At 40.7% G+C, this 24,380-nt stretch overlaps 3 protein-coding genes across 4 annotated transcripts; all 3 read left to right on the top strand.

Annotated features, from left to right (window-relative positions):
* Positions 1–3,335: 3,335 nt before the first annotated feature.
* LOC307168748 (zona pellucida sperm-binding protein 4-like) lies at positions 3,336–11,119 on the top strand. 2 transcript variants are annotated; one of them, XM_079888985.1, is made up of 9 exons: positions 3,336–3,528; positions 9,341–9,613; positions 9,693–9,880; positions 9,954–10,051; positions 10,123–10,280; positions 10,357–10,549; positions 10,619–10,766; positions 10,854–10,926; positions 11,012–11,119. In XM_079888985.1, the coding sequence occupies exons 1-9, from the start codon at positions 3,366–3,368 to the stop codon at positions 11,086–11,088; spliced, it is 1,371 nt and encodes a 456-aa protein (XP_079745111.1). In that variant the 5' UTR covers positions 3,336–3,365; the 3' UTR covers positions 11,089–11,119. The 2 variants fall into 2 exon arrangements, with proteins under 2 accessions (XP_079745111.1, XP_079745110.1); XM_079888984.1 differs by lacking the exon at positions 3,336–3,528 and adding an exon at positions 8,870–9,067.
* Positions 3,919–6,671, top strand: LOC307168596 (zona pellucida sperm-binding protein 4-like; the record flags this gene model as incomplete). Its single annotated transcript, XM_079888725.1, has 8 exons — positions 3,919–3,961; positions 4,097–4,284; positions 4,358–4,455; positions 4,527–4,684; positions 5,947–6,139; positions 6,209–6,356; positions 6,439–6,511; positions 6,590–6,671. The coding sequence occupies 8 exons, from the start codon at positions 3,919–3,921 to the stop codon at positions 6,664–6,666; spliced, it is 978 nt and encodes a 325-aa protein (XP_079744851.1). The 3' UTR covers positions 6,667–6,671.
* Positions 11,120–20,257: 9,138 nt separating the features above from the next.
* Positions 20,258–22,743, top strand: LOC307168595 (zona pellucida sperm-binding protein 4-like). The gene is made up of 10 exons (XM_079888724.1): positions 20,258–20,443; positions 20,639–20,710; positions 20,768–21,256; positions 21,334–21,521; positions 21,595–21,692; positions 21,760–21,917; positions 21,994–22,186; positions 22,256–22,403; positions 22,485–22,557; positions 22,636–22,743. Exons 1-10 carry the CDS (start codon positions 20,281–20,283, stop codon positions 22,710–22,712), a joined length of 1,659 nt encoding a protein of 552 aa, XP_079744850.1. The 5' UTR covers positions 20,258–20,280; the 3' UTR covers positions 22,713–22,743.
* The last annotated feature ends 1,637 nt before the right edge of the window (positions 22,744–24,380 follow it).

The raw sequence follows: 24,380 nt of genomic DNA, 5'->3' as shown, positions 1-24,380 counted from the left end.
CAGGAACATTATAGTTGTGATTGATGATCAGTTGAACTTTACAGACCACATTGCTAGAACTGCTCTGTCCTGAAGATTTGCCTTATACAACATGGGGAGGATCAGGTCCTTCATCTCGGAGCTATACAACTCCTGGTCCAAGCTCTTGTTCTCTCCAGACTGGACTATTGTAATGCTCTCTCCTTCCAGCTTCACTGTCAAACCTCTGCAACTGATCCAGAATCCAGAAGAGTGTCTTTATCGAGCTGAAGAGACACACGTCACTACTCTCCTCATAAACTTGCACTGGTGGTCAATCGCTGCTTGATTGATTCTATTATTCTCCTCATTTGTAAGTTGTTTCTGATAAAAGCATCTGCAAAATGATTAAATGTAAATGTTAAATGTAAAGTTCTTTATTGTAATGGTATTCAGAAATAAGAAATACCTGCCAATGAAGTGAAAAAAGTAAAATGAATTCAAAAGTTCTGATTGTAGTGCTTGGCACATCATCATTTTTATTTATTTTTAATTCATAATAATGACTTATGTCATAATTATGACATAAAAAAATCTAAATTATGACTTATGTCAATTTCTACTATTTATGTCATGATTTTGAATTTTCAATCTCATAGGACTTATGTCCTAACTTTGACTATGAGATAAAAATGACTTTTCTCTTATAATTATGACTTGTATAATTATTCTGTATAATTATTATTTTGACTTGTCAATTTCGAATTTTATTTTCTTGATTTTGACTTTTCAATCACAAAATTATGATTTAGTATGTTGCAATTTCACATTTTTATCTCATAATTATAACTTTTTTTTACCTAACTTTGACTTGTCAAAACTGATATAAAAAGCCACAATTATGACTTTTAATGTAATAAGTTCGACTCTTATCTCATCATTATGACTTTTTTACTTTTTATGTCATAATTATTCTGTATAATTATTATGACTTAGTATGTCAATTTTGACTTTTTATGTCATGATTTTGACTTTTCAATCTCAAAATTCTGACATCATTTAGACTTTTTGTCATATTAAGATTTACTAAAGCATGATACTTTATCTCATGTGGCGGAAATGGGTTTCCATATGGATTTCATATGCATCTCAACAATGTATCCTATTAAACTGGAAAAAAGAATTCTCCGATATTTGAATTATTTAAACAAATCAAAAATGATAATTGAGTATTGAATGTGTTTTAAGGACAAATCTCACTTAATTTTAATATACATGTCATTTTGCATCTTCAGTAAATGTATTTTATTACTTATACTGGAAAAAATACAGAGAAAGAAAATCCCTTTTTGCAGTGCAAATATCTGATGGAAAAAAAATTAAAAAGTTGGTCAGAAACTAATTGTGAAATTTCGATTTGTGCTATTCAGACTGAGCGGCAGTAGAGATACTTACTGGACATGGCGATGGTCAAAAGCAGCAGAAGCTCAAAGTTCAATGCGAAAGGAGATATTTTCTTTTACAGAAATTGTTTTTTAGGACCACCACAAATGACTCATAGGGACTACAATGAGCTTCTTCCCGGGTTGGTGACATCACAAACCCTCAAATTTACATAAACCCCGTCCCGGGAACAGCAACAAAGGGGATGAAGCCATGTTGGGCTGCTTTAGAGAAGAGGAAGAGTTGTCTTTGACTTTACACCCCCAAAAAAGTTTGTCCTAATGCTGACAAACTTAGAGAGGTTAAAATTTATTTTAACACTGTTCCTGAACATTATCGTCAATTATTATTTGTAGTAGTGTTTTCAATTAGCAGTTCCAATTATAAGCTTAATGTATTTGCTATGATAGCTATGATGTAAAGCTTTGTCTCATTTACAGTAATTACAGTATTGATGTACTCTTCACTGTAGCTTTTGTAAGCTCTTGATTTTGTTAGACTGTTCATCGCCCTTAGGAAAATAAACCATAGTTTTGTGATCGATTACTGTTTGTATTACCATCGTTTTCCGACAAGTACAATGATTAAATGGTGTATTACATCATGAACACCCCAAAAACAAAATCCAGACTTCGTAAAAGGGCATAATAGGACCCCTTTACATGTACACTGTTCTGACAGTCTGACTGATAATTAGTATTTGATTAAAGTATATTTGAGACTATAGACTATAGATCTGGCTGAACATGAAATGAACATTTTTACATATAACCTCTTCAATGTCCAAGGCCTTGTTTACACCTGGTACTAAGAAGCATTTTTGTAAATCGGATCACAAGTGAACTGTGGTAAATGAAGATGTAAAAAGGGGCTAATATTTTTTGAGCTTTTCTATTTTTGACCACTTCCAGAGGTAGTCCAACACATTCGACCAGATTGCTTTCATAGAGTAGATGCTCATGTGGTTGAATGTGTTCGAACAGACACAAAACATAGTGAACTCTACCGCCTACTGACCAAGTAATTAAACATTTTAAGAAGTGCGCTAGCAGGTGTGATTTAAACTTTCTCTGCTTAGCCGGTTTTTCTGTAGTTGCTTGCTCAACCATTTCTGTAGGCGGCGCTCGAGCATCCATGGCATCGGTGCATGTTCGTTGGAAATATTTGCCATCAGGATGGATGATTTCATGCTTTAAATCATCAATTTGAGTAGCTCTTAAGGTACTTATCCAGAATGTGAGATGAAATTCTTGCTGGTATAGCTGTGTTTACAGACTTTGATGAGGCCTGCACTTTTCTTTGAGCTGTCCATTTAGTTGTCATCAGCGGGAAAACCTCTCTCCAGGTTTGCGTATGTTGTTTGGTTATTTCTACAACTAGAACATGACAGCTGCACAAATAGATTTTTAAATGCCAGGCACAGTTTTTATTATATTTCTTACTGTGCTATTGTAATTTTAGGGATGAAAAAAAGAATAATAATACAGACATAACTGAAATGCGGGACAATATTTATGTCTTGTGGGACAAAACACACAATTTCGGGACTGTCCCGCAGAATGACTGTCCCGCGTTTTTTAGTACATCGTTGTTGTTTAATCATACCCTGAATACAGGCCTGCTGCCATGATGTGTTTCAAAGAAAAAGACAATACAGAATAGCTAAAACATCTAATATAATATTCAGCTACTGAAGGATAAAAAAGGCTTAATTCAGAAGGGCAGAAATAGTACTAGCATACTATTCTGAATTCAGCTCAATGTGGTTTTATGTATGTTCAAAAGGGAAAAATTTACTTTTAAGAAACAAGAGAATCACCCAGTTGGATAAACTCCCACTCGTGCAAGTCTGGAGAATCATGACTGTTAATGAAGAGGGAGGGATTATCATTAATTAGCCAAAGTCTGTAGAGTACAAAAGGACCAAAGGGCAGCACCTCAGCAGTGTGACTAGCTGTTGAACAATGGCAGGAAGTTGGTGTGCTGTTCAGTCTCTGGCACTTTGTGTTTGGTTCTGTGCGTTCAGTCATGCTGTTCCAAAGTGGAGTGATCTGCCCCAGAATCCTCAAGCTCTGATGTTCCAGCAAACTGACCAGCGGTTTCAAAAGCCACTTCAACAGCAAGCTAGTCAATGGTTTCCTCAGCAGGTTCAAAAGCCAGTTCAACAGCAAGCTAGTCAATGGTTTCCTCAGCAGGTTCCAAAGCCAGTTCAACAGCAAGCTAGTCAATGGTTTCCTCAGCAGGTTCCAAAGCCAGTTCAACAGCAAGCTAGTCAACAGTTTTCTCAACAGGTTCAACAGCAAGCTAGTCAACAGTTTCCTCAACAGGTTCAACAGCAAGCTAGTCAATGGTTTCCTCAGCAGGTTCAACAGCAAGCTAGTCAACAGTTTCCTCAGTCAGGTCAACAGTTTGCTCAGTCAGGTCAACAGCAAGCTAGTCAACAGTTTCCTCAGCAGTTTCAGCCTAAGCAGCCAGTGGCACAGGTAGAGCCCCTTGACAAGTGTACTGTAGCTGATTATGAGCAGATTCAATGTGGACCACCTGGTATCAGTGGTGCTGAGTGTGCTGCTATCAACTGCTGCTTTAATGGACAGCAGTGTTATTATGGGAAGGCAGGTAAGAGTGTAGAGTCATTGTAGAGGCATTCATGTTAAACTGATCCTCCGCAATAACCTGCTCTTGTAACTCGTTCCAGTGACTGTCCAGTGTATAAGAGATGGTCAGTTTGTGGTAGTGGTGGCTAGAGATGTTACGCTGCCTCGATTGAGCCTGGATTCAGTCCGTCTCCTGGATGGAAGTGATCCAACTTGCAGTCCTGTGGGATCCACACCTTTCTTTGCTATATACCAGTTCCCTGTCACTGCGTGTGGCACAAGCATGATGGTGAGTAGCTGCTTGTGGTTTTGTTCTGCATGGCTTAGAATGGATTGGATGCTAACAATGTTACTATTTGCAGGAGGACAGTGGATATGTGGTGTATGAAAACAGAATGACGTCCTCATATGAAGTGGGTATCGGACCACTTGGTTCCATTACAAGGGACAGCCATTTTGAGTAAGTGATGTATGCTTTATCATAAATGTGAATCATTGACAAATGCTACAAGCTCACTGTTTGTTGTCCAGGCTTCTCTTCCAGTGTAGGTACTCTGGTACCTCTGTGGAAGCTCTGGTTGTGGAGGTCAACACCGTTCCTCCACCTCCACCAGTAGCTGCTCCTGGACCCCTCAGGGTGGAGCTTAGACTGGCAAATGGTCAATGTGTCACCAAAGGCTGTGCAGAAGGTAAGTGTTGGTCCCAAGTAGGGCTGTCACGATGTTAGATTTTTCACACCACGGTTATTGTGGCCAAAAGAATTCACGATATCGCGATATCTATAGAATCTAGGGGTAGTTATATGGGTAGTTATATCAGTCAAATTAATTTTGACTTTATATAGTTCTTTTTTACCCAACAAACATAAGGATACTGATAAACACAAGGCACATGCATTTTTACTTCTTGCGTACTCAATCTATGGCAAATTTTTGTGAAGGAAGACAAGCATGTGAAGTTTATCTGGTTTCAAACTGAAGCCAAACACTGTCTGAAGGTTTCCTGAAGAACTGAAAAGCTCAAACCTGTTGCACTGGCGCCAATAAAGTCATGCAGATAGCAGATTTGAATAAAAAAAATCAAGTGCAAGTACAAATACAAAAATAAGATGAGTAAAGAAAACAGGGTTCTTAATTTATAATCACCCTTTATTAAATATATGAACACAGAAACCCCCTGTTAACAGTTAATGTCACGTTTCCCATTCCATGATGACTAGTAAAATAATCGTCACGTCTATGACAACTCGAGGTATTGCACACCGGACACGCACTTTCTCAGTTTATGGCCAGCAATATCATTATGTTTAAGGACATTATGGAATTGTGAGTGTCTGTACTATGTTATGATTATACTGTACAATTAAATACAATAGTTGCTGAGTCTGTGATCTGAACACTTTTTTTTCTGCGCTCTGTGTCGCGGCAGGATTTTGAACAAGGTCCTGAGCCGTTGCTGGGCGACGCGGACAGACACGGAATAGAACCGCGCTGTGCTTCTCGTCCGGTGTGTGTACACTCACAGAATGTGTTCGAATTTAAGACGTGGCGCTGCGCTTCTCGTCCGGTGTGTGTACACATACAGAATGTGTTCGAATTTTAAAGACGTGGCGCTGCGCTTCTCGTCCGGTGTGCGACTACCTCTAAGGTGCTGTTTTCTTTGAAGCCGAAGAACTCTGTTGTTAATATTGGCGAACTCAGCTTACTTTTTTCGGGTGTGGACAGTGTTTCACTCTAGCTGCGCGGGCGCGGACGAGCGCTGCGTCTAGAAAACGCCAATATCGCCAATACCGGTGTATTGTATTGCTCTAAATTAACACGATGTCGATATTTCATGCTTTGAATATCACGATTATCGTCAATACCAGTATATTCCGACACCCCTAGTCCCAAGTATGCCTAAAGCCTTTCTAAAACTCCAGTTTCTAGTTAAACACTGCATTCTTCCTAAGGGGACGAGGCGTACACGTCCTACTACAGTGACGCTGATTATCCAGTTACAAAAGTCCTGCGGGAGCCTGTGTATGTTGAGGTGCACATTTTGGAGAGGACTGACCCCAACATTGTCCTGATGCTGGGACATTGCTGGGCGACATCAACCCCCAGTCCACTCAGTCTACCCCAATGGGATCTTCTGGTTGATGGGTGAGTAAAGCCAGTCTTTATCCATCTAGTGTGCTGTAAGGCATTTCTGACTGCCTCTTTGCCTTTCAGATGCCCTTACCAGGATGATCGTTACCTGACTACATTGGTTCCAGTGGCTGGATCATCTGGTCTTCAGTTCCCGACCCACTACAAGCGCTTTGTTGTCAAGATGTTCACATTTGTTGATCCAGCATCTCTGGCTCCTCTGCAGGAAACTGTATGCTCTGCAGCCTTACCTCAACCCTTATTAGTGCTTTTTACAGTGAATTCTATGGCTTAACCCTTTCCCCCTCTGTTAGATCTTCATCCACTGTAGTACAGCGGTGTGCCATCCCTCCTCTGGCTCCTGTGAGCAAAGCTGCACTAGGAAAAGTGAGTGCTTGCTGTAGGTTGACTTCAGGAACTGAGAATTTATTTAAACGCCCCTCACACTTCTACCACTTTTTACAGGAAGAGACACGCACATCAAGACCATCTCTAGTGGGCAAACTGTGGTGTCTAGTGGACAAGTTAACCTGGTCAAGTGAATTTAAGTCTTTTAATAAACTTCATGAAACTCAACATGTTTCTCTTTGGTATTCATTTGTCATGAGTTGGATGTTTCATGATTGTTCTTAGTTTGACTTCTGCACTACTAAACCTTTTTCTTTTGTGCATTGAGATTCTTGACTTGAACTAAACAAGCCAAGTTTCTGCTTAAGCCTTTTAACTTGACTAGAACTTGGCAAATAGTAGTTAACTTGGGGCCCCTGTTCATGTTTCACATATCAAATTAAGGTTTTAGCTTCTGTCTGTTTGAGGCTTTACATATGACTTTATGGCTGGACTAGCATAACTGCAAATATTGATGCCCAAATCCCACTGAGGTCACTTGTTGGCTTTTTGTAATGCTTTCTTAGTCACGCAAGTATAGAATCATATCTTGGGATAAAGGATGAGTGCAGGTTGATGCTGATTTTTATTTCAATTTTTTTTCAGGGTAGTCCCAGTAATGTAGACCACTTTCATTTAAGCATTAATCCATTAACTGTTGTATCCAAACTAGGTAGCTGTCCAAGGCCTTGTTTACACCTGGTACTAAGGAGTATTTTTGTAAATTGGATCACAAGTGAACTTTGGTAAATGAAGGTGTAAAAAAGGGGCTAAATTTATTTTGAGCTTGTCTATTTTTGGCCACTTCCAGAGGTAGTCCAACACATTTGGCCACTTCCAGAGGTAGTCCAACACATTTGACCAGATTGCTTTCATAGTGTAGATGCTCATGTGGTTAAATGTGTTCGAACAGCTGCAAAATGGTGTACTCTACTGCCTACTGACCTTGTATGTAAACATTTTAAGAAGTGTGCTAGCAGGTGTGATTTAAAGGGATACTTCAGCGTTTAGCATTAAGCTTTGTATCAGTAGAAAACCTGTAGTATTTTCGAGTTACCGTGCTTCCCTCCCTCATATCCCCCTGACACAAGAGATTTGTGTATTTTTTTGTCTGTAAAAAATTCTCAGATGACGCAAAAATCGGCATTTTGCGCCATCGGAGGATTTTTTTTTTGGCCAGAGGCTAGAAACTACAGCCAGTAGTAGGAGCTAGTTCCGCATGTTTTCAACCCGCCCATGGGGGGGGGGGGGGATCTCACTCACAGAATGTACAAATAGTGTCAGCCATCTTTTTTTTTGGAAGCTAAGCTAACAGGCTCTTGTTCTGAGGAGAAAGCTGAGTAGTAGGGGTTACCATCCTCTTTTTCCCGGACATGTCCGGCCTTTGCTTTCTACAGTTGCCATTCATTGTTTACATGCACACCATTTGTTGCAATCTAACTGAATTCATTCCAATTGGTGAATCTGAATGTAGTGTTTTCTTGAACGCCAAACAAGTGATCGGCTGATGTGCGTTTTAGCATTGCTAAGAGAATTCCCGCTCCTCCGGGAGAGAGAGCCTACGAGACCAGTGCGTCTCACAGGTGTCGCTCATCAGTAATCACGCCACCGGCCTCGCGCCGTTCTCCCGCGCCCCTCAGCCTCGTCCTGCTCGCCACAGTAAACATAATGAATGGCGACTGTAGAACGCAAAAGCCGAATCCCGGACATTTTGGGCGATCTCGAAATCCAGGGCAGACTCGTCATGGAGACTCACGATAAAACGACGTCTTTTAAGTTTCGAGTCAACTAGTAGCCTAGCCTAGTTGTTTAACTGCGCTCTCAGCTTACTGACTTGGGAGTGGCCTCGTAGGGCAGCGAAGCAAGTGCATTCTGGGAGTTGTTGTCTTTCATCCACATGAGCCAAAAATACATTTTCTGGCTTTTCTCAGTCTAGAAGGCTCTAAATTCAAAAATAATTTCACATTTCTACTACATAAATGACCCATTTTAAATACAAATTCATCTTTCCAGAAGTGAAGTATCCCTTGAAACTTTCTTAAAATATACAGGCCTGTTGCCATGAGAAAACTGATGTGTTTCAAAGAAGAAAACAAAAAACAATCCAGAATAGCTAAAACATCTAATATAAAAAGGCTGAATTCAGAAGGGCAGAAATAGTTCTAGCATACTATTCTGAATTCAGCTCAATGTGGTTTTATGTATGTTCAAAAGGGAAAAATTGACTTTTAAGAAACAATAGAATCACCTAGTTGCATAAACTCCCACTCGTGCAAGTCTGGAGAATCATGACTGTTAATGAAGAGGGAGGGATTATCATTAATTAGCCAAAGTCTGTAGAGTACAAAAGGACCAAAGGGCAGCACCTCAGCAGTGTGACTAGCTGTTGAACAATGGCAGGAAGTTGGTGTGCTGTTCAGTCGCTGGCACTTTATGTTTGTTTCTGTGCGTTCAGTCATGCTGTTCCGAAGTGGAGTGATCTGCCCCAGAATCCTCAAGCGCTGATGTTCCAGCAAACTGACCAGCGGTTTCAAAAGCCAGTTCAACAGCAAGCTAGTCAATGGTTTCCTCAGCAGGTTCCAAAGCCAGTTCAACAGCAAGCTAGTCAATGGTTTCCTCAGCAGGTTCCAAAGCCAGTTCAACAGCAAGCTAGTCAATGGTTTCCTCAGCAGGTTCCAAAGCCAGTTCAACAGCAAGCTAGTCAACAGTTTTCTCAGCAGGTTCAACAGCAAGCTAGTCAACAGTTTCCTCAGCAGGTTCAACAGCAAGCTAGTCAACAGTTTCCTCAGCAGGTTCAACAGCAAGCTAGTCAACAGTTTCCTCAGTCAGGTCAACAGTTTCTTCAGTCAGGTCAACAGCAAGCTAGTCAACAGTTTCCTCAGTCAGGTCAACAGTTTCCTCAGTCAGGTCAACAGCAAGCTAGTCAACAGTTTCCTCAGCAGTTTCAGCCTAAGCAGCCAGTGGCACAGGCAGAGCTCCTTGACAAGTGTACTGTAGCTGATTATGAGCAGATTCAATGTGGACCACCTGGTATCAGTGGTGCTGAGTGTGCTGCTATCAACTGCTGCTTTAATGGACAGCAGTGTTACTATGGGAAGGCAGGTAAGAGTGTAGAGTCATTGTAGAGGCATTCATGTTAAACTGATCCTCCGCAATAACCTGCTCTTGTAACTCGTTCCAGTGACTGTCCAGTGTATAAGAGATGGTCAGTTTGTGGTAGTGGTGGCTAGAGATGTTACACTGCCTCGATTGAGCCTGGATTCAGTCCGTCTCCTGGGTGGAAGTGATCCAGCTTGCAGTCCTGTGGGATCCACACCTTTCTTTGCTATATACCAGTTCCCTGTCACTGCATGTGGCACAAGCATGATGGTGAGTAGCTGCTTGTGGTTTTGTTCTGCATGGCTTAGAATGGATTGGATGCTAACAATGTTACTATTTGCAGGAGGACAGTGGATATGTGGTGTGTGAAAACAGAATAACCTCCTCATATGAAGTGGGTATCGGACCACTTGGTTCCATTACAAGGGACAGCCATTTTGAGTAAGTGATGTATGCTTTATCATAAATGTGAATCATTGACAAATGCTACAAGCTCACTGTTTGTTGTCCAGGCTTCTCTTCCAGTGTAGGTACTCTGGTACCTCTGTGGAAGCTCTGGTTGTGGAGGTCAACACCGTTCCTCCACCTCCACCAGTAGCTGCTCCTGGACCCCTCAGGGTGGAGCTTAGACTGGCAAATGGTCAATGTGTCACCAAAGGCTGTGCAGAAGGTAAGTGTTGGTCCCAACTTTGCCTGAAGCCTTTCTAAAGCTCCAGTTTCTAGTTAAACACTGCATTCTTCCTCAGGGGACGAGGCGTACACGTCCTACTACAGTGATGCTGATTATCCAGTTACAAAAGTCCTGCGGGAGCCTGTGTATGTTGAGGTGCACATTTTGGAGAGGACCGACCCCAACATTGTCCTGATGCTGGGACATTGCTGGGCGACATCAACCCCCAGTCCACTCAGTCTACCCCAATGGGATCTTCTGGTTGATGGGTGAGTATGGCCAGTCTTTATCCATCTAGTGTGCTGTAAGGCATTTCTGACTGCCTCTTTGCCTTTCAGATGCCCTTACCAGGACGATCGTTACCTGACCACATTGGTTCCAGTGGCTGGATCATCTGGTCTTCAGTTCCCGACCCACTACAAGCGCTTTATTGTGAAGATGTTCACATTTGTTGATCCAGCATCACTGGCTCCTCTGCAGGAAACCGTATGCTCTGCAGCCTTACCTCAACCCTTAATATTAGTGCTTTTTTTAGTTAATATTATGGCTAAACCCTTTTTCCGCCTCTGTTAGATCTTCATCCACTGTAGTACAGCGGTGTGCCATCCCTCTTCTGGCTCCTGTGAGCAAAGCTGCACTAGGAAAAGTGAGTGCTTGCTGTAAACTGACTTCAGGAAACATGCGACTTTGGTATTTAAATGCTCCTCATGCTTCTACAAATTCTTTTACAGGAAGAGACACTCCCATCAAGACCATCTCTAGTGGGCAAACTGTGGTGTCTAGTGGAGAGGTTAAACTGGTCATGTGAATTTCGATTGAATAAATTGCATGAAACCCAACAGGGTCTCTTTGGTATTGATTTTCAACTGGAGTTGGAACTTTCATGACTGTTCAGTTTATTTATTGGGCCACACCACAAGTGAAATTCCATTTTTCCTTTACCAATTTTCATTCTGACTGGGGTGCTTGACTTGAATTAAACAAGCCAAGTTTCTGCCCAAGCCATTTTACAAGCTCCAGTTGTTAACCTGGGCCGCTATGCTTCTGTATAGCTCAATATTTTGTTGCAGATTTGTTTCCTTTTTTTTTTCTCCAACCATTTAATTCTGCCAAGGAGTAAAATATATAAAGGTAACTGGGTTTTTTTAATTTATTTTATTTCACAATTCTTTTCTTGCAATTCTGAGTTTACATTAGTCATCAACTTATCTGGCAAATAAACCCTGCATATGAGTTGACTTTCTCTTGGTCAAATGAAAGTGCAATAATTCTGATGAACTGTAAAAATGTCAAATTAGAATAATCATGATTATCAGTTTAACCATTATTGTGGAGCCCTACCCCCCTTTTATGTGAAGGGCTTTTAAATCCTTTATGCAGGTAATTAGCTCAGTTGGCCCATGAGGAGCTGGAATGGAGAGCTTGAGCTGGCTGTCGGTCACAGAGGGCTTCGCTCTAACACTGCTTCCATGATAGATGTTCGTGTGCATCTCCAGACCACAGTGAACATAGTCGGGGAAGTGAGTCCCAATCTCAGTCACAAACTCAATGCCAGCAGACAGGGTCAAAGCAAATTTCCTCTGTATAGTCATTAATTCATGTTAGTATATTACTAATCAAAAGTTTGGATTAAGATTGTTTTAGCATTTATTTGATAAAACAGTAAAATTTGTACAATTTTATTACAATGTGAAACGGCTGTTTTCTATGTGAATATATATAGTAAACTTTAATTAGGGGCCAAGCCCCTATTGTCATTTTTATTTTTCTTATTCCTCCCAAATGGGAGTCTATGGCAGCCCAATTAACGGAACATAGGAAAATTATGAAATTTGGCACACTTGTAGGGATGGTAAAGAATAGTAATTGGACCAATTTTGGAGTCTCTTGGACCAACTCTATAGTGTTAACTTTTGAACTTTTGATCTCGAAAAATGAAATTTAGTGCACATGATTTCTCTCAATATGCAGATCACATTCAATGTCTTACAATAAGAGTCTGCCCATTACAGTAGTGACCATTTTTTTTAAAAACAAATTTCTCTACTCCTTTAAATTTTGATAAATTCTTACGAAAATTGGTTCAGATGATCTTTGACTGAGCCGCACATAAATGATTTAACAGATTTTTTTTAATTCATCTTTGTTCAAAAGTTATGATGTCAGAAATTTAACAAGGTCGACCCAAAATTGGTTCTGAGGCTTTATCTTGGCTAAACTTTAATCAAGCGAAACGAAAATTGGTACCCTTTATCAGAACCATGATCTGAGGGACCATTCCAAATTTGGGAACAACGCCACCTACAGGTCATGAGATCTGAAAAATGGTTATTAATGCTCATAACTTTTGAACAGTTTGTCAGAAAATCATAATCTTTGGTGTCCATGGATTCCTTGTGTCATGACAGGATTGGATGAACCGCGTGTCCACCATTTTGAATTTGGACATAATTGCAATATCTTTTAAACAATTTCACATTTCTTCACAAAATTTGGTAGGAATCATCAAGGGTATGTCCTGAAAGTACCCAAGAAGTTTGAACACAGTGCCACCTTGTCTTCCAGAGATATACTTTTTTTTGCAAAAATGCTTATAACTTTTAAAAACATTGTTTAAAATTTGATTTATGTCATTATGTTCCTTGGTTTTTGCCGATTCCGACGATATCTCTTTTGTCCGCCATAATGAAGAAAATGAAAAACTGTTGACAAATTTTGCTCAATTTTGTAAAAAAATTGGCTCAGATGATCTTTGGACCAAGGTGCACAGACCAGAATGGAGTTTTGATATTCACCACCGTTCCCGAGATATTCGTCTTCAAAGTTGACCTTGCTAATTGGTTAGCATGCTAACCAGATGCCATTCTTTCTAATGTGGCTATTCAGCTATCAGGTTAACCATATGTCACATTAGCATTAAACTAGCTTAGCATGCTAATCTGGTTAACATGCTAAGTAATGCTGTTGTGTTTTCAGTTTCACACCGAAGGCTCTCCTCTGCAGTTCGGTGAGTCAGCGTCAACTGAGTAGCGTAAGCTGTTAAGTCCTGTTGAGTCCTCTGTCGGACAACTTTATAATTATAATTATAATTGTATGTAATGTTGTCATTTTAATTCCTTTATTATCTGAGTAAGCGTTGTACTAATCTTTCTTCCTCTATGTTGTATGTTTTGTTCATTCTGTGTTCTGTTCATTTTGAGTTCATTTTCACCTGTACTTCCATGTATGTTCAATTTCTGCTGTTTTTGCTTTTCTGGGGCTTGGCCTGGAAATTGCTGCTTGCAGCTATATTTTATTCCTGTGATCAAAGCTAAATTTTCAGCATAATTACTCCAGTCTTCAGTGTCACATAATCCTTCAGAAATCATTCAATATGATGATTTGACGCTCAAGTAATATTTCTGATTATCATCCGTGTTCAGCCATTTTTTTTGTGGAAACCGTGAAACACTACCATTTAAAAATGTTGGTCAAGTAAGATTTAAAAAAATGAAATGAAAATTATACTTTTTATACAAAGAGGCATTAAACTGCTCAAAAGTGACACTAAAAACATTTAGAATGTTACAAAAGATTCTATTTCAAATAAATGCTGTACTTTTGAACTTTCTATTCATCAAAGAATCCTGAAAAATAAAAATATATCACGTTTCCATAAAAAAATGACTTTTCAACATTGAGCTGTGGTTGGTCAAGCTGTACTCACGTCAATGGGGATCATCTTAAGGATATTGTGAATTATCTTGCCATCTTTTGTATCAAGATACCCAAGTTCAGCACCCAGAAGCTTGAGGTACACCATTGCTTCAGGAGCATCCTGGGCCTTTAAGTTCTCGATAAGCTTGTTGACATTATGACTGATTTCACTGACCATGTTTTGAGAAGCCTACAGGACACAGAAGAGATTGAGATTGGAATACAGCTGTAAAGAAATACATCCATTTGCAACTTTCACTACATTTAATACCTGTCGCTTCTTCCTATCGTTTCCCATGAACGGCAGCATGTTGTCTAAGACCTCATTGAGTTCGACGGGCATCTTGTCGGTGGCATATAAGGTGGTCTTCGTGATAGTATCTGGGAAGAATCCATTGTCACCAAAGAGAGCCTCCACAATGGGCTCAAAGCCCTTTCCCTCTATGCCAATCTGAAAGCAAGAATCAAGGACATTAGGGCTGCTTGATTATGGCAAACAGAATTTGGCAAAAATCAAACAGATTTCATAAGGCCATAATCAATCTCCATCATGACCTCCCTTGGAAGTTCATTAAGAGATTCAAAGATCATGTTTCCCTCTAAAGATCCAAGTCTGTAGTACCGACAGAGTTCGTTTGGTTCCATGAGCATTTCAATGTCATTGGCTTGAAAGGCCTCTCGAATCTAACAGGAGCTGTGGGTTTATTTAACAGCTCACCTCGTCAGGTAAAGGAATCTGTCTGTAGACCTGGACCGCGGCCTGTTGGACTGCAGGGGAGGCAGCCGGCTGTTTGATGCATTGAATAACAGACGACTGCAAAGCAGGACGCGCAGCTCCCAGTGCAGCCACCATGTTGCCAATGAGCTTTAATAGACTTTTAGGGTAATCTAACGAGACCAATTTCATGATGTTTGACCAAACCGTTCAGCAGTTATAAGCAAAAACTCAATTCTTCATTTCTCTTGACCAGTAGGTGGTGCTATGCCACAAATGTGGAAGTACAATGGAGTCATGATTATGATGACTTGTACCAAGTTTCGTCCCAATATGCTGAAGCATTGGAGAGTTATAGCCTAATGTCCATTTTGGCGTGTCTAATACATTGTACAGTATGAGTACGATTTGGTCTATCAAAAATAATTTACAAGGTTTTTCCTTAAAATACATGCACACATTACTCTGAAGCACAACGGTTACTGTACAGTGCTTGGCATTTTTCGAAAAGAATACAAAAAATGACTTTTTGATTGATCCCTTCTTATGGATTAGGATGGCAATAAAATTACCAACATGACCTTGGTGTTCGTCAAAAAACAGACGGGGATTTAGCCTGGAATTTTTATGCAGATAGTGGGAGAAAAACTCAGACATTCTGGAATCAGACGGCAATAAAATCACAGTTTAACTCCTGTAAATGTTGCGTCCCCATGAGAAACAATTACCATCTGAATAGGGCTTTAGTTGTAGAGTCTGAAGTTGAATTTATTAGCATGTAGGAATTTGTGTGAACATACCTTCAAAGAAAGAAAGACGTGTTCCTGGTCACCTGTGCAATCACCGATCTGTTCAAGGGCATAATCAGCCACTGCCTGGATCTCACTAGTGACTCCATCCGTCTCAAAGAGCCTTGGGTCACACAAAGAATAAAGATGTTGTTTTGATGAAAAGTTCACTTGCGTGAAACATGGACAACAGTCAGTGAGACAAAACTGTAATTTGTCTGAAAATGTCTTTTCACATGGTTGCAAATTAAAAAGTACTATATTTATGCATTTGGCAAACACTTTTATCCACTGTATTCAAGGTAAACATTACCAAAATTTTGGAATAATAAAATTGTGCATGCATTCCATCTTGGCTAATTCTTAACTGTTTGAACTACAGAAATACTACCAATTGGTAAAATTCAACTCATATGTTAGTTGACGATTTATTTTTTACCTTAATCTAAAGTTTTCAATGTAATACATTACTACAGTAGTCCCTCACCTTCTCACAGCATTGCTGAGAGCGTAGTAGATGGGTTTGCTTGGCTTGAACTTTGCCATCGCCAACATTTCCTTCACAATGACGCGGGAGGACCGGGGGATCATTCCCATGGCATATACAGCAGCGTCAATCTCACCCGAGAACTTGTCAAAGGTCCTGAATATCTGCATGACAGCACTGCTGCATTCTGGTGCACCGCACTGTAGCAAAGCCTGGTACGTCAAAGACTGAGAGATTTCCAATGCCTCGGGAACAACAGCCGTCAAGGTTTCAGCTTCCATCGTGCGGATCACGCCTACGAGCTTGTGGGCCAAGTGGGCTCTCTTACGTCCATCGTGGGCTCTCTTACACACAACTCTACCTCTCATTCCAACAAGAGGATCTGAGGGACATTTCTTGCTGGATGAAGGACCACCACCTTCAACTCAACCTTGTGAAGACAGAACTACTAGTAGTCTCGGCCAACCCAACACTTCAGCACAACTTCTCCATTCAGCTATAGGCTCATCAACCTTAACTCCTCTCAGGACAGCCAGGAACATTATAGTTGTGATTGATGATCAGTTGAACTTTACAGACCACATTGCTAGAACTGCTCTGTCCTGAAGATTTACATTTACATTTACATTTAGTCATTTAGCAGACGCTTTTATCCAAAGCGACTTACAAAGTAGGACTAGATTAAGCGAGTCATCATGAAGAGGCAAAAAACAAGAAGCAGCGCAAGAAGTGCTCAAGATACAACGTTCAGGCATTATTCAGAGTAGCATAAGCCCGATAAGTGAGGGTTAGAGGGAAAGGGGAGGTGTTTTTTTTTATTTTTATGGAGGTTAAGTGCTCCCGGAAGAGATGGGTTTTCAGATGTTTTTTGAAGGTTGTCAGGGATTCTGCATTCCGGATGAGGGTGGGGAGAGCGTTCCACCAGCATGGAACTGTGAATGAGAATGTTCTGGAAAGTGATTTTGTGGCTTTCTGGGATGGAACCACGAGACGTCGCTCGTTGGCCGATCGTAGGCTTCTGGCAGGGATGTAGACTCGTAGGAGTGAGTGAAAGTAGGAGGGAGCTGAGCCTGTGATAGATCTGTAAGCAAGCGTCAATGCCTTGAACTTGATGCGAGCAGCGAGAGGTAGCCAGTGCAGTGAGCTGAACAGAGGAGTGACGTGGGCCCTCTTTGGCTCGTTGAAGACAAGACGGGCTGCAGCATTTTGGATCATCTGTAGAGGTTTAGTTGCACATGCTGGAAGTCTGGCCAGAAGAGCATTACAGTAGTCAAGCCTAGAAAGATTTGCCTTATACAACATGGGGAGGATCAGGTCCTTCATATCGGAGCTATACAACTCCTGGTCCAAGCTCTTGTTCTCTCCAGACTGGACTATTGTAATGCTCTCTCCTTCCAGCTTCACTGTCAAACCTCTGCAACTGATCCAGAATCCAGAAGAGTGTCTTTATCGAGCTGAAGAGACACACGTCACTACTCTCCTCATAAACTTGCTAAATTAAAAAATCTAAATTATGACTTATGTCAATTTCTACTATTTATGTCATGATTTTGAATTTTCAATCTCATAGGACTTATGTCCTAACTTTGACTATGAGATAAAAATGACTTTTCTCTTATAATTATGACTTGTATAATTATTCTGTATAATTATTATTTTGACTTGTCAATTTCGAATTTTATTTTCTTGATTTTGACTTTTCAATCACAAAATTATGATTTAGTATGTTGCAATTTCACATTTTTATCTCATAATTATAACTTTTTTTACCTAACTTTGACTTGTCAAAACTGATATAAAAAGCCACAATTATGACTTTTAATGTAATAAGTTTGACTCTTATCTCATCATTATGACTTTTTTACTTTTTATGTCATAATTATTCTGTATAATTATTATGACTTAGTATGTCAATTTTGACTTTTTATGTCATGATTTTGACTTTTCAATCTCAAAATTCTGACACCATTTAGACTTTTTGTCATATTAAGATTTACTAAAGCATGATACTTTACCTCATGTGGCGGAAATGGGTTTCCATATGGATTTCATATGCATCTCAACAATGTATCCTATTAAACTGGAAAAAATAATTCTCCGATATTTGAATTATTTAAACAAATCAAAAATGATAATTGAGTATTGAATGTGTTTTAAGGACAAATCTCACTTAATTTTAATATACATGTCATTTTGCATCTTCAGTAAATGTATTTTATTACTTATACTGGAAAAAATACAGAGAAAGAAAATCCCTTTTTGCAGTGCAAATATCTGATGGAAAAAAAATTAAAAAGTTGGTCAGAAACTAATTGTGAAATTTCGATTTGTGCTATTCAGACTGAGCGGCAGTAGAGATACTTACTGGACATGGCGATGGTCAAAAGCAGCAGAAGCTCAAAGTTCAATGCGAAAGGAGATATTTTCTTTTACAGAAATTGTTTTTTAGGACCACCACAAATGACTCATAGGGACTACAATGAGCTTCTTCCCAGGTTGGTGACATCACAAACCCTCAAATTTACATAAACCCCGCCCCCGGGAACAGCAACAAAGGGGATGAAGCCATGTTGGGCTGCTTTAGAGAAGAGGAAGAGTTGTCTTTGACTTTACACCCCCAAAAAAGTTTGTCATAATGCTGACAAACTTAGAGAGGTTAAAATTTATTTTAACACTGTTCCTGAACATTTTCGTCAATTATTATTTGTAGTAGTGTTTTCAATTAGCAGTTCCAATTATAAGCTTAATGTATTTGCTATGATAGCTATGATGTAAAGCTTTGTCTCATTTACAGTAATTACAGTATTGATGTACTCTTCACTGTAGCTTTTGTAAGCTCTTGATTTTGTTAGACTGTTCATCGCCCTTAGGAAAATAAACCATAGTTTTGTGATCGATTACTGTTTGTATTACCATCGTTTTCCGACAAGTACCATGATTAAATGGTGTATTACATCATGAACACCCCAAAAACAAAATCCAGACTTCGTAAAAGGGCATAATAGGACCCCTTTACATGTACACTGTTCTGACAGTCTGACTGATAATTAGTATTTGATTAAAGTATATCTGAGACTATAGACTATAGATCTGGCTGAACATGAAATTAACATTTTTACATATAACCTCTTCAATGTCCAAGGCCTTGTTTACACCTGATACTAAGAAGCATTTTTGTAAATCGGATCACAAGTGGACTGTGGTAAATGAAGATGTAAAAAGGGGCTAATATTTTTTGAGCTTTTCTATTTTTGGCCACTTCCAGAGGTAGTCCAACACATTCGACCAAATTGCTTTCATAGAGTAGATGCTCATGTGGTTGAATGTGTTCGAACAGCCACAAAACATAGTGAACTCTACCGCCTACTGACCAAGTAATTAAACATTTTAAGAAGTGCGCTAGCAGGTGTGATTTAAACTTTCTCTGCTTAGCCGGTTTTTCTGTAGTTGCTCAACCATTTCTGTAGGCGGCGCTCGAGCATCCATGGCATCGGTGCATGTTCGTTGGAAATATTTGCCATCAGGATGGATGATTTCATGCTTTAAATCATCAATTTGAGTAGCTCTTAAGGTTCTTATCCAGAATGTGAGATGAAATTCTTGCTGGTATAGCTGTGTTTACAGACTTTGATGAGGCCTGCACTTTTCTTTGAGCTGTCCATTTAGTTGTCATCAGCGGGAAAACCTCTCTCCAGGTTTGCGTATGTTGTTTGGTTATTTCTACAACTAGAACATGACAGCTGCACAAATAGATTTTTAAATGCCAGGCACAGTTTTTATTATATTTCTTACTGTGCTATTGTAATTTTAGGGATGAAAAAAAGAATAATAATACAGACATAACTGAAATGCGGGACAATATTTATGTCTTGTGGGACAAAACACACAATTTCGGGACTGTCCCGCAGAATGACTGTCCCGCGTTTTTTAGTACATCGTTGTTGTTTAATCATACCCTGAATACAGGCCTGCTGCCATGATGTGTTTCAAAGAAAAAGACAATACAGAATAGCTAAAACATCTAATATAATATTCAGCTACTGAAGGATAAAAAAGGCTTAATTCAGAATGGCAGAAATAGTACTAGCATACTATTCTGAATTCAGCTCAATGTGGTTTTATGTATGTTCAAAAGGGAAAATTTTACTTTTAAGAAACAACAGAATCACCCAGTTGCATAAACTCCCACTCGTGCAAGTCTGGAGAATTATGACTGTTAATGAAGAGGGAGGGATTATCATTAATTAGCCAAAGTCTGTAGAGTACAAAAGGACCAAAGGGCAGCACCTCAGCAGTGTGACTAGGTGTTGAACAATGGCAGGAAGTTGGTGTGCTGTTCAGTCTCTGGCACTTTGTGTTTGGTTCTGTGCTTTCAGTCATGCTGTTCCAAAGTGGAGTGATCTGCCCCAGAATCCTCAAGCGCTGATGTTCCAGCAAACTGACCAGCGGTTTCAAAAGCCATTTCAACAGCAAGCTAGTCAACAGTTTCCTCAACAGGTTCAAAAGCTGGTTCAACAGCAAGCTAGTCAACGGTTTTCTCAGCAGGTTCAAAAGCCAGTTCAACAGCAAGCTAGTCAATGGTCTCCTCAGCAGGTTCAACAGCAGGCTAGTCAACAGTTTCCTCAGTCAGGTCAACAGTTTCCTCAGTCAGGTCAACAGTTTCCTCCGTTAGTTCAACAGTTTGCTCAGTCAGGTCAACAGCAAGCTAGTCAACAGTTTCCTCAGTCAGGTCAACAGCAAGCTAGTCAACAGTTTGCTCAGTCAGGCCAACAGCAAGCTAGTCAACGGTTTCCTCAGTCAGGTCAACAGCAAGCTAGTCAACGGTTTCCTCAGTCAGGTCAACAGCAAGCTAGTCAACGGTTTCCTCAGTCAGGTCAACAGCAAGCTAGTCAACAGTTTGCTCAGTCAGGCCAACAGCAAGCTAGTCAACGGTTTCCTCAGTCAGGTCAACAGCAAGCTAGTCAACAGTTTGCTCAGTCAGGCCAACAGCAAGCTAGTCAACAGTTTCCTCAGTCAGGTCAACAGTTTGCTCAGTCAGGCCAACAGCAAGCTAGTCAACAGTTTCCTCAGTCAGGTCAACAGTTTGCTCAGTCAGGTCAACAGCAAGCTAGTCAACTGTATCCTCAGCAGTTTCAGCCTAAGCAGCCAGTGGCACAGGCAGAGCCCCTTGACAAGTGTGCTGTAGCTGATTATGAGCAGATTCAATGTGGACCACCTGGTATCAGTGGTGCTGAGTGTGCTGCTATCAACTGCTGCTTTAATGGACAGCAGTGTTACTATGGGAAGGCAGGTAAGAGTGGAGTCAATGTAGAGGCATTCATGTTAAACTGATCCTCAGCAATAACCTGCTCTTGTAACTCGTTCCAGTGACTGTCCAGTGTATAAGAGATGGTCAGTTTGTGGTAGTGGTGGCTAGAGATGTTACGCTGCCTCGATTGAGCCTGGATTCAGTCCGTCTCCTGGGTGGAAGTGATCCAGCTTGCAGTCCTGTGGGATCCACACCTTTCTTTGCTATATACCAGTTCCCTGTCACTGCGTGTGGCACAAGCATGATGGTGAGTAGCTGCTTGTGGTTTTGTTCTGCATGGGTTAGAATGGATTGGATGCTAACAATGTTACTATTTGTAGGAGGACAGTGGGTATGTGGTGTATGAAAACAGAATGACCTCCTCATATGAAGTGGGTATCGGACCACTTGGTTCCATTACAAGGGACAGCCATTTTGAGTAAGTGATGTATGCTTTATCATAAATGTGAATCATTGACAAATGCTACAAGCTCACTGTTGTCCAGGCTTCTCTTCCAGTGTAGGTACTCTGGTACCTCTGTGGAAGCTCTGGTTGTGGAGGTCAACACCGTTCCTCCACCTCCACCAGTAGCTGCTCCTGGACCCCTCAGGGTGGAGCTTAGACTGGCAAATGGTCAATGTGTCACCAAAGGCTGTGCAGAAGGTAAGTGTTTGTCCCAAGTATGCCTAAAGCCTTTCTAAAACTCCAGTTTCTAGTTAAACACTGCATTCTTCCTCAGGGGACGAGGCGTACACGTCCTACTACAGTGATGCTGATTATCCAGTTACAAAAGTCCTGCGGGAGCCTGTGTATGTTGAGGTGCACATTTTGGAGAGGACTGACCCCAACATTGTCCTGATGCTGGGACATTGCTGGGCGACATCAACCCCCAGTCCACTCAGTCTACCCCAATGGGATCTTCTGGTTGATGGGTGAGTAAAGCCAGTCTTTATCCATCTAGTGTGCTGTAAGGCATTTCTGACTGCCTCTTTGCCTTTCAGATGCCCTTACCAGGATGATCGTTACCTGACCACATTGGTTCCAGTGGCTGGATCATCTGGTCTTCAGTTCCCGACCCACTACAAGCGCTTTGTTGTCAAGATGTTCACATTTGTAGATCCAGCATCTCTGGCTCCTCTGCAGGAAACTGTATGCTCTGCAGCCTTACCTCAACCCTTATTAGTGCTTTTTACAGTGAATTCTATGGCTTAACCCTTTCCCCTCTGTTAGATCTTCATCCACTGTAGTACAGCGGTGTGCCATCCCTCCTCTGGCTCCTGTGAGCAAAGCTGCACTAGGAAAAGTGAGTGCTTGCTGTAGGTTGACTTCAGGAACTGAGAATTTATTTAAACGCCCCTCACACTTCTACCACTTTTTACAGGAAGAGACACGCACATCAAGACCATCTCTAGTGGGCAAACTGTGGTGTCTAGTGGACAAGTTAACCTGGTCAAGTGAATTTAAGTGTTTTAATAAACTTCATGAAACTCAACATGTTTCTCTTTGGTATTCATTTCTGTCATGAGTTGGATGTTTCATGATTGTTCTTAGTTTGACTTCTGCACTACTAAACCTTTTTCTTTTGTGCATTGAGATTCTTGACTTGAACTAAACAAGCCAAGTTTCTGCTTAAGCCTTTTAACTTGACTAGAACTTGGCAAATAGTAGTTAACTTGGGGCCCCTGTTCATGTTTCACATATCAAATGAAGGTTTTAGCTTCTGTCTGTTTGAGGCTTTACATATGACTTTATGGCTGGACTAGCATAACTGCAAATATTGATGCCCAAATCCCACTGAGGTCACTTGTTGGCTTTTTGTAATGCTTTCTTAGTCACGCAAGTATAGAATCATATCTTGGGATAAAGGATGAGTGCAGGTTGATGCTGATTTTTATTTCAATTTTTTTTCAGGGTAGTCCCAGTAATGTAGACTGCTTTCATTTAAGCATTAATCCCTTAACTGTTGTATCCAAACTAGGTAGCTGTCCAAGGCCTTGTTTACACCTGGTACTAAGTATTTTTTGTAAATTGGATCACAAGTGAACTTTGGTAAATGAAGGTGTAAAAAAGGGGCCAATTTTATTTTGAGCTTGTCTATTTTTGGCCACTTCCAGAGGTAGTCCAACACATTTGACCAGATTGCTTTCATAGTGTAGATGCTCATGTGGTTAAATGTGTTCGAACAGCTGCAAAATGGTGTACTCTACTGCCTAGTGACCTTGTACGTAAACATTTTAAGAAGTGCGCTAGCAGGTGTGATTTAAAGGGATACTTCAGCGTTTAGCATTAAGCTTTGTATCAGTAGAAAACCTGTAGTATTTTCAAGTTACCGTGCTTCCCTCCCTCATATCCCCCTGACACAAGAGATTTGTGTATTTTTTGTCTGGAAAAAATTCTCAGATGACTTTGCGTCATCGGAGGATATTTTTTTGGCCAGAGGCTAGAAACTACAGCCAGTAGTAGGAGCTAGTTCCGCATGTTTTCAACCCGCCCATAGGGGGTGGGATCTCACTCACAATGTACAAATAGTGTCAGCCATCTTTTTTTTTGGAAGCTAAGCTAACAGGCTCTTGTTCTGTGGAGAAAGCTGAGTAGTAGGGGTTACCATCCTCTTTTTCCCGGACATGTCCGGCCTTTGCTTTCTACAGTCGCCATTCATTGTTTACATGCACACCATTTGCTGCAATCTAACTGAATTCATTGCAATTGGTGAATCTGAATGTAGTGTTTTCTTGAACGCCAAACAAGTGATCGGCTGATGTGCGTTTTAGCATTGCTAAGAGAATTCCCGCTCCTCCGGGAGAGAGAGCCTACGAGACCAGTGCGTCTCACAGGTGTCGCTCATCAGTAATCACGCCACCGGCCTCGCGCCGTTCTCCCGCGCCCCTCAGCCTCGTCCTGCTCGCCACAGTAAACATAATGAATGGCGACTGTAGAACGCAAAAGCCGAATCCCGGACATTTTGGGCGATCTCGAAATCCAGGGCAGACTCGTCATGGAGACTCACTATAAAACGACGTCTTTTAAGTTTCGAGTCAACTAGTAGCCTAGCCTAGTTGTTTAACTGCGCTCTCTTACCAGCTTACTGACTTGGGAGTGGCCTCGTAGGGCAGCGAAGCAAGTGCA

Source organism: Squalius cephalus (genome assembly GCF_949319135.1).
Source record: "Squalius cephalus genome assembly, chromosome: 12".
Lineage (NCBI taxonomy): Eukaryota > Metazoa > Chordata > Actinopteri > Cypriniformes > Leuciscidae > Squalius > Squalius cephalus.
The sequence above is the reverse complement of the archived record's forward strand: the minus strand, read 5'-3'. Positions and strand labels throughout refer to the sequence as shown.